Source organism: Mixophyes fleayi, chromosome 1 (genome assembly GCF_038048845.1).
Source record: "Mixophyes fleayi isolate aMixFle1 chromosome 1, aMixFle1.hap1, whole genome shotgun sequence".
NCBI lineage: Eukaryota > Metazoa > Chordata > Amphibia > Anura > Limnodynastidae > Mixophyes > Mixophyes fleayi.
In genome coordinates this window covers 354,432,248-354,445,302 of record NC_134402.1, presented here as the reverse complement: position 1 = coordinate 354,445,302, position 13,055 = coordinate 354,432,248, and the positions used below count along the sequence as shown (strand labels likewise).

General features: G+C 43.8%; 1 protein-coding gene across 1 annotated transcript in view; it reads left to right on the top strand.

Annotated features, from left to right (window-relative positions):
* DNAH10 (dynein axonemal heavy chain 10) overlaps positions 1 to 13,055 on the top strand; it is a 145,858-nt gene that overhangs the window by 92,536 nt on the left and 40,267 nt on the right. The window contains exons 57-60 of the mRNA XM_075177193.1: positions 8,576 to 8,750; positions 11,758 to 11,939; positions 12,083 to 12,219; positions 12,695 to 12,912. Coding sequence (XP_075033294.1) covers positions 8,576 to 8,750; positions 11,758 to 11,939; positions 12,083 to 12,219; positions 12,695 to 12,912 — 712 coding nt within the window. The remainder of the gene's footprint in view (positions 1 to 8,575; positions 8,751 to 11,757; positions 11,940 to 12,082; positions 12,220 to 12,694; positions 12,913 to 13,055) is intronic.

Below are 13,055 nucleotides of genomic sequence, written 5' to 3'. Positions count from 1 at the left end.
ACAGTTAGTTGCTGGCATCCAGAACAACACTCCGCGGGCAGAACTCCTCTCTCTGGCAGAGCATATACAGGAGACGTCTGACTATGTAGGACAGGCAACCATGGATGCAGTGTCCGTCAATGCTAGGATCGGTGATCTTATCATTGCATCACGGCGTTCCTTATGGGTACGCTTGTGGACTACAGATGCAGAGTCTAAAATGTCCTTAGAGATTTTGCCTTTTGATGGAGTCACCCTGTTCGGGGCAGAACTGGAGAAGGTCATTGAAGTGGCCACAGGGGGCTAAAAGTAATGTTCTCCCAATGGGATCTCACAGACCTTGCCAGGGTCGCTTCCGGTCCTTTCGTGCCATCGGAGGGACCATACTTCCAGGTTTAGCCTGTCTAGGCTGTTGGCCTTCCTGCAAGAGGGTCCAGGTGTTGGCGCTCTCTATTTATTTCCAGCGAAAACTTGCGGCTCTCTGCGAAGTTCAGATGTTTCTGCAGGGGGTGCTTCATGTTCAGCCCCCCCTTCACTCACCCTGTAGAGCCCTGGAATCTCAATCTGGTGCTCAAGGCACTCTGCCATTTGAACCACTTCAAACGGCGGAGTTACACCACCTCACTTGGAAGACGGCTTTTCTCTTAGCTATCTCTTCAGCTCGGAGAGTGTCGGAGTTGGCAGCGCTCTGCTGCACCTCTCCTTTCCTTGTGTTCCACGAGGATAGAGCAGTGCTTTGCACGAAACCCTCTTTTATCCCAAAGGTAGTATCCAGGTTACACCTTAACCAGGAGATAGTGGTTCCGGCGTTCCGCCCTCTCCCTTCTTCCCCGTCTACGTTGTCTGCTTCCTCTGACGATGATTTACGATTGCTGGATGTGGTTCGAGTCCTCCGGTGCTATGTAGACTGCACAGCCTCAGTTCGCAAGACTAAGGATCTCTTTATCCTGTACAATGCGCAAAGCGAGGCTGGCCGGCGTCCAAACAAGCGATTGCTTGGTGGTTCACCTCCACCATCAACTGGCATATGTCTGAGCATCTCTCCCTGTCCCTCAGTCTCTTAGGGCTCATTCTACCAGGGCAGTTGGTGCGTCATGGGTGGCGCTCCATGGTGCTTCGGCGGAGCAGCTATGCAAGGCGGCCACTTGGTCATCTGTTCATACATTCGAAAAGTTTTACAGGTTGTAGGCCTTCGCATCCTCAGATGCGAGTTTTGGCTGAAAAGTATTGCGCGCAGCCGTTCCAGAGCATTCCCTCCCTTAGGGGCAGCTTTGGTATGTCCCCAATGTCTCGCAGTGTCCCCCAATGGCAGGAAAGAGAAAAGAGGATTTTTACTCAGTAAAATCAATTTCTCTTACTCCATTGGGGGACACTGCGCACCCTCCCTTGTTCTGTAACTAGTCTGTTATGTGAATATGTGTGCTTCTATTCTCTGTCCTTTGGGGCTCCCCCTTTCTCATACGCTTGGTTAGTCAAAACTGAGTTCCCCACAGGAGAGGAGGGGCATAGTAGAGGAGGGGAGTAGAGATCAAAGAAGTTGATAAGTGCCTGAACTCCACACCCACTACTATACCCCAATGTCTCGCAGTGTATGTGCATGGAGAACTAGTCTGTGCCTTTTCACCAAAAATCTGTGCTGCCTTTTATCTGTTCATAAATGACCTCAGTGGAGGCTGTGTTATAACTGAGTGCATGCGTATTTGTGCAGCATAGATCTGAGAGCCCTTTCACATGTGCATAAAAACATGTATGTGCCTGGCTAACCTTGCATTTAATATAGTGGATACACATTACAAAATTATGAGAAATGCACATCTGTAAAATACAGGTCTTTTTAACTTGCTGGTGTTAAAAGCCGCAGCTCTCTCTGTCTTCTCTCAACACTTCTGCCTCACAGCACTGGGGTCATGAGTTTGATTCCCGACCATGGCCATATCTGTGTGGAGTTTGTATGTTCTCCCTGTGTTTGCGTGGGTTTCCTCCGGGTGCTCCGGTTTCCTCCCACACTCCAAAAACATACTGGTAGGTTAATTGGCTGCTATCTAAATTGACCCTAGTCTCTCCCTGTCTGTCTGTCCCCCTCTCTGTCTGTCTGTGTGTGTGTGTGTCTATATGAGGGAATTTAGACTGTAATCTCCAATGGGGCAGGGACTGATGTGAATGAGTTCTCTGTACAGCGCTGCGGAATAAGTGGCGCTATATAAATAAATTATGATGATGATGATGATGAACACTTCTAGAGATAGTCTCCTAGAGATACGCTCCACGGCTTCTGGTCTAAGGGTCATCTGGAAAAAAGTCTGCCTTGATGCGGACCTTTATTTCATTCCAATGCGTTTGCAGATCAACACCGTAGAGCTTGCTACTTTAAAGTAGGTCAGAAGATCTGACTCTCTGCTCGCTAACATTAAGCTCAGGCAACCCTATAACAAACTTGGGTCTAGGTTCATTGGACCTTTCTCCATTACAAACAAATTAATCCTGTGGCCTTCAGGCTAAAGCTTCCTCGTTCTCTAAAGATTCAGAATACGTTTTACTGCTCTTTTCTCAAGCCTGTCATCTATTCAAGCAGGTTTAGACATCTCCAACCGCAGAGAACTCAGTCGGTTAATGTAGCTGGACATCAGGAATTTTTGATAGTAAAGATTCTAGATTCCAAGAGTCCAAGGACAAATCCATTTCCTGGTTTAATGGAAGGGTTGTGGCCCGGAGGAGCTATCCTGGGATCTGCGGAAGCATCTACACGCTACCGAACTTATCAAGAAGTTCTTCAAGCAATTTCCCAGGAAACCAGGGTGTCTGTGTTCCTTAACCCCTCCTCAGGGGGTACTGTTAAAAGCTGCAGGTCACTCTGTGGCCAGGCTCGCTGCGTCCTGGCTGTCACCAGGGCAACGGCTGGGATACTTCTTCAATCCGTGCCTCCTCCTCGCACCCTGCACTGTTGGGCACGTGTGCATTGGTAGATGTAATAGGCAGCCTCATTCATTAATTAAGCAACCTCCTGTGTTAGATTAATTAGGCAGCCTCTTGTGATTAATCCTGCTGTTCTGACTGTTGATTGGGCAATACCAGTATTTAAGGCACTTGGCCTCCCTGCCGGTTATAGCTTTCTCTGCTGTGGATTGCTGACCTGCTTTGTTTAGTCCTCTGACTTCTGATTGTAGTCTGTGTGATCCTTGGCCTGTTTTGGACTCCGATTGCCCTGACCTCTGGCTTGTTATTTGGATATTCCTGTTCGCTGCCGACCCCGACCTTTAGCCTGTTTCTGACCACGTTATCTGCTACAGACCCCTGACCTCGGCTCACTTCTGACCACCCATTATCACCCTGTTTACTGCCTCCTATTTCCAGCTGCACTATGGCCGCCAAGAATAAACTTTTACTACGCTAAAGCTAAAAGACCATCTAAATACCTGGGAGTGCAATAAAGCTCTACGTGAAAGGGGACTGCTAAAGGTGAAGACCTCTGTACCATGAGTTCTAAAAGTCTATCCTGGTAACCGTGAGCCCTAACAGCTGGCTTGTAAAAGTTAAACTTCACTCGCCATTCCAGGTTATAAAAATGCACATATAGCTTTAGATGTGTATTACCCAACGTATTTATAACACCAGAATTTAAGCTAAATACGTACTTTTGATGTACGCCTGAAATGATTCCTGTACTTGGAAAATCACTTCTTCATATTTCTCAGTCTTTTATGTAACTCACAAAGGAAGTACAGGGTAAGCAACCAAAGATAGCCTGTTAGATATTTAAGAACTGCACAAAGCAAATGTTGGAGATTGGGTTAAGCTCCATTGCCAGAATGCGCCCTTTTTTGACTCAACATGCTACCAAAACTCTCATCATCTCCCGTCTTAACTATTGCAACCTCCTGCTATCTGGCATTCCTGACACCCATATATCCACACTTCATTTCATTCTAATGCTGCTGCAAGACTGAACTTCCTCTCTCACCGCTCCACATCTGCTGCACCACTTTGCAAATCCCTACAGTGGCTCCCTGTGTCCAACAGAATCAAATTCAAATTACTCACCATTACCTTCAAAGCCCTGAACAACACCACCCTTACATACATCTCAAATCTCATATTAAACTACCCTCTCTCCCACCCTCTTAGATCTACCTCTGACCTGCGCCTTGTCTCGTCTCTGGTAACGACCTCTCACTCCTGCCTACAAGACTTCTCCCGTGCTGCTCCCCACTAATGGAATTCCCTACCACGCTCAATCAGACTTTCCCACAGCCTTCAAATCTTTAGATGCTCTTTGAAAACCCATCTCTTTTTTAGAGGTGACCTTATCCTCAATAACACTGTTTGCACTAATGCACCCTCACAACTATGCCAATCTCCACTTTGAGACACATTTACTCCTCTTGTTTTGGCTGTGCCCACTTAGAATGTAAGCTCTCTCTCCTGGTTCCAGGGCATCCAGCATCTGGTGCGGGACTTTGTGTGGAGTGGGAGGCGCCCAAGATTCAAGCACAAAACTTTATTAAGACGAAGACACTGGGGGGGTCTCCAGCTTCCCCATATACCCTCGTACTATGATGCTGCTATCTTAACTAGAATAATGGAGATGTCAGTTCAAGAGGGAAGGAAACAATGGGTAGCGGTCGAATCATCATATCTCGACTCTTCTTGCAAGACAGTAATTTGGTTAACCAAGTTACCCAGGGTCTCGCACCCTACCCTAGGACCCACTCTTATTAAATGGTCTAAGTTAAGAACTCTTACTCATATTTCATCTTTAATATCTCCACTAACGCCATTGTTTAACAATCCTAAGTTCCCCCCAGGAACTACTCCATTAGCGTTTAACCTGTGGTCACGGGCAGGGATCCATCGTGTCGGCCAGTTGGTGGGAGCTACTGGGGTCCTCTCATTTGTAGAGATTCAATCTAAGTGGAAACTACCGAATATAGAGATCTGGCGATATCTTCAGCTTAAACATTTTCTCGCTTCTAGTCTCTCAAAACAGGATATTAATAGGAATTTGACAGTCTTTGAATCCCTCTGTAGCAGACCGCATCACACCCCACACTCCTTATCGACTATTTACAAACTCTTAATCGAGTTCCGCTTTAGATCTCCCCCGAAATTTCTCTTGGAGTGGGAAAGGGATCTAGGAATAGAATTAAGAGAGACTGATTGGTCGAAAATTTTCCAAGCAATCCATGCTTGCTCACCCAACGTCTCAATATTAGAGACCCACTTTAAGGTTCTCACCAGGTGGTACAGATGCCCGGTACATCTTGCAAAAATGTTTTGCGGACTGTCTAGTGTCTGCTGGAGGTGTGGTTTGGGATCAGGTTCCTTATTACTTATCTGGTGGGACTGTCCCATATTACGACCCTTTTGGTCGCAGGTTATAGACATCACACGGAAGTTGCTTGGACAAGCTATTCCCGACACCCCGGAGTATTGGCTCCTCAATAAAGTAGATATGCCTATTTCTGCTTTAAAAAATCTCTATTAAAATTTGTGATATCAGCCGCCAAGGCAGTCATAACTGTGAGATGGAAAACAACCACGCCACCAAATATCCGGGACTGGATTAGGAGATTAGAATATTACAGGTCCATGGACGAATTATATTTGTCAGATAAAGACTCTTTTGTAACATATTATACTATATGGGGACCTTGGTTAAAATTTATAGATTCACCAGAGTTTGCGGCCTTGGGTTCATCCACCTGAACCATCTATCTTTAGGTACAAGGTTGTATCAAACGCTTCTGATTGTTGGATTAGGCTTTGTCATATACCTACGCTATATACGCTGTAGACCTTTTACCTTGAAGACTTGCATCATGTCATCCCCCATTCTTCCCTTTTGTTTCCTCTGTGTCCTCTCCCCCCTGTCTGTCTTTGTGTTCTATGTGCCAGGTTAACAATACCCTCCTTCTATGGATGGGAATGTATATTCTCATTGATACATTCAATTCTTCTCTGGCTTAGAGTTATGTTGTTATGATGTTATAATCTCTTTATCACCCACCATCCAAAACGAATACTGCTGAAAGTACATTTATATAACCTGTATTTGTTGTTAAACCTCAATAAAAACTTATTTAAAAAAAAAAGAATGTAAGCTCTCTAATGAAAAAGGTCCTTCATACCATTTGTTTTCATGTCTGCATTTTTTTCTGTCTACCTTGTATGCCTATGTTTTATGTATATACTATTTTCCCTACTGTACAGCACTGCAGAGCACTGTGGCGCTTTGCAGATCAATGATAATAATAATAATAAGCTTCACCTGATGAGACCTAGGTCCCACTCTTCCTGCTATCATCATCTTCGCTCCCTTTCCCCCACCACCTGCTCCCACCTCGCTCACCTCTTTAATCTTCCCCTCTCCACCGGCATCTTCCCCTCTTCCTTTAAACATGCTCTCGTATCTCCCATTCTTAAGAAACCTAATCTCGACCCCACTTCTCTCTCTAACTATCGCCCCATATCTCTTCTCCCCTTTGCCTCCAAATTACTCGAAAGGCTCGTCTACAGCCGTCTCACCTCCTACCTTTCTGTTCACTCCCTCCTTGATCCTCTACAGTCTGGTTTCCGCTCCCTTCACTCCACCGAAACTGCCCTGGCTAAAGTTACCAATGACCTCCTCTCTACTAAAGCCAGGGGTCACTTCTCCCTTCTTATCCTCCTTGATCTTTCAGCAGCTTTCGACACCGTCGACCACCCCCTCCTGCTTCACACCCTCCAGTCCTTTGGCCTCTCCGGCCCTGTCCTGTCCTGGTTCACCTCTTACCTGGCTGACCGATCTTTCTCTGTCACCACCTCGGGTCTCTCTCCCCCCCTTCCACCCTTTCAGTCGGGGTCCCACAGGGCTCTGTTCTTGGACCCTTACTCTTCTCTGTATACACCTCCTCCCTGGGTGAACTCATCAGCTCCTACGGCGTCAAGTACAACCTTTATGCTGATGACACTCAACTCTATCTCTCCTCTCCTGATCTCTCTCCCTCCCTCCTCTCTAGGGTGTCTGCCTGCCTCTCTGCCATCTCCTCCTGGATGTCCTCTAGATTCCAAAACCGAACTCATTGTCTTTCCTCCCCCTCATATTTCCTCCCCATCTGACCTCTCTATCACTGTCGGCTCCTCCTCTATCTCCCCTGTCCCCCAACTTCGCTGCCTCGGTGTCATCCTCGACTCCTCTCTCTCCTTTGCCCCTCACATTCTCTCTCTTGCTAAATCCTGCCGCTTCCAGCTGCCTAACATCACACGCATCCGGCCCTTCCTCTCCCAAGATGCCACCAAATGTCTTATTCACTCTCTGATCATCTCCCGCTTGGACTACTGCAACCTTCTCCTCACTGGCCTCCCCCACTCTCATCTCGCTCCCCTTTGTTCCGTTCTTAAAGCAGCCGCTAGGCTTATCTTCCTTTCTCGCCGCTCCTCTTCTGTCTCCCCCCTCTACCATGCCCTTCACTGGCTCCCCTTCCCCTACAGAATCCTGTTCAAGCTCCTCACTCTCACATACAAGGCCCTCGCCAACTCCCCTGCTCCCTACATCTCCAACCTCATCTCTATTCACGCTCCATCCCGCCCTCTCCGATCTGCCAATGACCGTCGCCTCTCCTCCCCTCTGATTACCTCCTCCCACACGCGTATCGAAGACTTCTCCCGCGCTGCCCCCCTCCACTGGAACAAGCTCCCTCCCTCCATCAGAACATCCCCTAATCTGTCCAGTTTCAAACGGGCTCTAAAAACCCACCTCTTTCTCAAAGCCGTCCAGTCTCCTACTTAACTTCCTACCTTTTTTTTCTGCCTCTCCCTCCTCTTCCCCCTCCCCTGTATCTGCCTCCGTTCCCCCTTCTCTCCCTCTCACCCCTGTGTCTCTCTGTCTGTCTACCCCTCCCCTTAGATTGTACGCTCCCTTGAGCAGGGCCATCTCTCCTCCTGTTTCCTACACTTCTAACTCTGCTCTCCAGCTACCTTTCCCCCCACCCCTCTGGGGGTCTCCCCGTCATCCGCGCCCTTCCTCTTGGGCTCCGGCGCTTGCTGGTCTCCCCTCCCCCCTCTCTCTAGCTGTGCTTTGAGCTTACTGAGTTACTGTGCTTATTGTTTACTGTACCGTTCCATCCCACCTTGTATTGTACTTGTTTGTCCCTGTACGGCGCTACGGACACCTAGTGGCGCCCTATAAATAAAATTTAATAGTAATAATAATAATAATTTCCAAGCAGAGAGTAAATAGTGTGTGTGTGTGTGTTATGAATCTGGAGAAGTTCAATTATATAGTAAATTTGTCTGGCTGCAGATTTGAAAAAGTGGAGATGTTGCCTATGGCAACCAATCAGAGTCTAGCTCTCATTTTGTAGAATGTACTAAATAAATGATAACTAGAATCTGATTGGTTGCTATAAACAACACCTTCACTTTTTCAAACCCACAGCTTGATAAATTTACCCCATAATGAGGATGTTATTCAGCACCAGCTGATGAGCCATAAGTTTCTGATTTCTCACATAGAGGTTTATAAATTAAGATAAATGTTACTTATCGTTGATATTGTAATGATCCTGTAAAATTATGGATTACAAGACCCCAATTCATGTGATATTATTGTATATTACAGCTGAAGAGAAGAAAAAGCTTGCTGAAGAGAAAGCTGCAGAAATAGAGGAGCAAAATAAAGTGATTGCGGTGGAGAAGAAGGAGGCAGAGAGTGCCCTGACGGAGGCTCTGCCCATACTGGAGGCTGCAAAGCTGGAACTGCAGAAGTTGGACAAGTCTGATGTTACTGAGATTAGGTAACCTTGATTTCACAGTATATATTTTTGTTCTTGTGCAGCCGGTTTTGGCTATTTACACATACATAAGAGAAGAACACCTTAATGCAAAATAACATTTAGAAATGACACATCTACCAATGCCATACCGCAGGTCTCTGTCATACCTTATAATATCATACACATGTTTCATATCTCTATACTCAAGAGGAACTAGTCAATCCCTGGGGTAAATTTCAAGCGTTGCACTAACTTTGTAAAAGAAAGTATTCCAGTAAGCATCATTGAAAAAGGCATTTTAATGCTAATATAGTCTTTTGTTTTTCCTTCATATAATGCACTTTAATCAACAAGTTCCTTTTTCACTATGCTACCAAAAGAATAACTTGTCTGTTTTAAAAAACACAATGTGAAATGTATTAGGATACATAAAGTAGTTATTATTAACAGCTCATCATATTATGTTAAATACGTCTGAATAAGTAAAGTGTCTGATAATATTAGTATCATAAAGCTTTTGAGACGCCAGTCATAATCATTTAGTTGATGATCATGAACGGCCTTTAAATGTTGAATCAGAAAACAAAACACAAAAAAACCCCTGCGCCCCTCTCTTGCCTAAGAATCGGTGCTGGACTGGTTGCCAAAATTGCAGGGAGTATAAACAGCGCCGCGATTCCGTCTGCAAAAGCTGCAATACGGATGTTAGGCTAGGCTAGCAATATACTGGTAAACCTGTAACATGGATCCCTCAGTTATTATGTGACGTGGCCCCAGCCTATTCAGCATGGGACTGAATTCATGGAATCGGGCCCACAAAAAAATTTGGTCCGCCGCCCGTATGAAAAACCGCTCTTCCCAATACCCCTGACTGTGGATGTAGGGGTAAAAAACAAAAATAGTAAAAAAAAACCCCAAAACATTTTCATATGTGGCTGGTCCCACAAGCCCTGGCAGCCATAATGGCCTTGGGTATGTGCCAGCATGTCTTGTCATCCAATGCCCTCAACGTCCTGTAGTGCCACATAGGAAAATACTGTTAAAACCCACAGATATTGTAATAAAATCCTTTATTTAAATAAAGACTCACCCAATCCCTCTTTCCCCAATTTATTAATGAGATAAATCCATGGCGAGCTTCTTCTTACTTTCAGATGGGCAATATATACTGCTATTTGCCAGAGCCCTGTTGTGAATGTCAGGCGTGGAGGCCTGTCGCTAACTACCAATATAGAGCTTCTTTGATTTTGATACAATTATGTTCATTGATGAAATATATCAATGAACTACACTAAGCTGGTGCTTACATTCCTTTGGGGGGTCTATTTAATTATTTATGATAGTGAGGGGACTTCAGGGCTGTCTATATATGTAAAAAAAAATATTTCCGGCACTGATACCATCTAGCATGTGGTCACACTGTATTTACCATTATTGTGGTTTTTAGAATGTTTTAATTTACTTTTCATTGTATATTACGTGCATGAGTGCTTTGTGGCAGACTCTGTATACCATCGCATATTTTGTCTGTCTATATATGTGTCACTTTTGTGTGTTTGAATTTTTTTCTCTGCAAAAGGATGGTCCCTTTAGAAGTATAGACGGAGACCTTATCTCCACAGGCTGTGCTCTGGTGCAAAAGTCCTTCTGCAAAGTAAAGAACGTCCCTAAAAAGGTTACCTGTCCACCCCTTTTTTCTCATTTTAATAATCTCGCTGGTTTTTGCACTGCTCTGCAAAATTAAATGCACAAGTATACCACCTCTACTCAGCAAGGGATTCCCTCACTCCACTCAACTTTTCCTATCGTCTGGTGCAAACGTCTGCTCCTTCTCAAACCCTCCCAAATTACTCCTCAAACTCATACAGAAATCCACACAGCAGGTGCAAATCTAGGCATGTGACATCATCAAAATGGATTTTCCATAGCTCCATGCCCATTTTGCATTTTGTCTTAAATTACTTTCACCGGGTTTGCAAAGATTAGATCATGGTAAAACATTTTATGGTATCCTGACTTTAGGTTATGAAGCCCAGTATTAATTCCTCCTTGCTGTTTGTCTTCTTCACATTTTTTCAGCCCAGAGTACTAAAGCTCAGTCATTCTAAGTATCCAAACTTTAGTGTGTATTCTGAACCTTTTTATAGTGTATTTTACTCGACACGGAATAAGGCTTTTTTCTTACTTTCTGCTCATCAAAGGAAGATGTAAGTACTTGTCTCATGGCCATGTGACGACCATTCTGATGTGCCGTGCTGTGAGGTGTTAATGTGACTGGCAGTATTGTGGAGTGTAACTATATGGATAGCGCAAAGGTTTATCATTCATGTCATTTTAGTCACATGTGCTCTACTTTCACTACAATAGAAATAATGTAACATCTAATATAAAATATAAGGATATTAACCATTGTGGACTATAACCATGAGACAAAAAGCTGTAGGTGCGTCTTACCATCTGTGACGTTTATACATTGGTCACAGAATACTTTGGAAAGGAGCATCACGGCTCACCAAGTATATAAGGTCATATTGTCCAGGGTATTACACTATACTCTTGTCTCTTGTACATTATATAATAATACAGAATGTTTGCTGTTTTGTATCAATTAACAGCATCAAGCATAAGAATAAGACTGGGTATTTAAAGTGGGTTCACTGATGTGGAGTACTGTACTGGCTTTAGAACATATACAATATATTATATTTTTCTGTAGAGGTTAAGCACTAGTATGTAAGTATGATTTAATTCAGACCGTAACCGTTCTTCTCAACCCCACATCTGCCTATGAAAACTTCTTTGTAGGAATCTGTTGGGATTTGTTTGTTTTTCAGTCTGTTTGATGCATTCATTGGCACCTGTATGGTGCAGAGAACTAGGCACCTGTCATTATATGTTGCTTGGGTCATTCATACAACAGTGTAGCATGGTGTTTGACCTTGATCCGTGTGCAGTGGTCTATTGTGTAATTTAAATCATAACAGTTTTGTGTGAAATTTTTTTACATTTATTTGCTATTTTGTTAAAGGACATTTGCCAAACCACCAAGGGCAGTTCAGGTTGTTTGTGAGTGTATCTTGGTGATGAGAGCGTACAAGGAAATCAGCTGGAAAAGTGCAAAGGGAATGATGTCTGAACCAAATTTCCTGAGAATTCTCATGGAAATAGATTTTGATGCCATCACCCAGAATCAAGTCAGGACAGTCAGAGGTAATGTGGGAATATAACAGTCTGTCAGCAAGTGATGTATTTGCTGTCATGTCAGCCCAGTATCTTAGCTAAATTAAATTAACTTTACGCCAAATGATTCACTGACTTGCTATTAATCTGTCATGTTGTGGGGTTTTCTATAGGTTTCTTAAAAACTCTCAATACAACATTTGAAGAGATGGAAGGCATTAGTAAAGCAGGCCTGGGAATGTTGAAGTTTGTCGACGCTGTAATGGGTTATTGCGATGTAGCTAAGGAAATCAAACCAAAGAGAGAAAAGGTACAGTACGCTAATAACGTGTTCTAAAATGACTGTATTTGGAGCATTTTATCATTGTTTTGAATTCTATGTTATGGCAGGTTATCAAATATAACATGGTCATAAGAGACAAAAAATGAATGACCACTATTTGTCACTCTGTCACTCTCACAGTTAGCACAAGAGTTTTTTTTAAAAAATTACTAATTTAATGAAATAAAAAATGTGCTGTTTCCTGCAGCCACTTCATGTAAACTGAGGTCATCACATGATAAACATAAGTCTAGATGACTTATGGGTAATAAATTATCCTTTTGGAACACCCATTCCCAGGGCTTCATATGGGTGTGTTCCAGATTCTCATTAGGTCTGGTTATCAATACACTGTATACAGCTAAACGTTAGGTATCAGCTCCAGTGCTTCTCACTTACCGATCATCAAATATTGTTACTTTAAGGAAACTTAGAGAAAGAAATCACTTCTTCTGTAATGCAGGTGGCAAAACTGGAACGAAACTATTACATAAGTAAGCGTGAGCTGGAAAGGATTCAGTCTGAATTATCCACCATCCAGAGTGAGTTGAAAAACCTGGGAGAACGATATGAAGCAGCCATAACAGAGAGGCAGAAACTTCAAGAGGAAGCGGAAATTATGGAGCGCAGACTGATTGCTGCTGATAAACTGATCTCTGGCTTGGGATCTGAGAATACAAGGCAAGTTTTTACAGATGTTTTAGGTGGGAAAGACATTATTCTTTTGAGCAGCAGTTTCTAGGCATTCATTTTTAATTTTTTAGGCATTTCTGCTACCTCCTTTGTAAGTTTCCTGTATCTGAATAGTATGTGTCCTGACATCC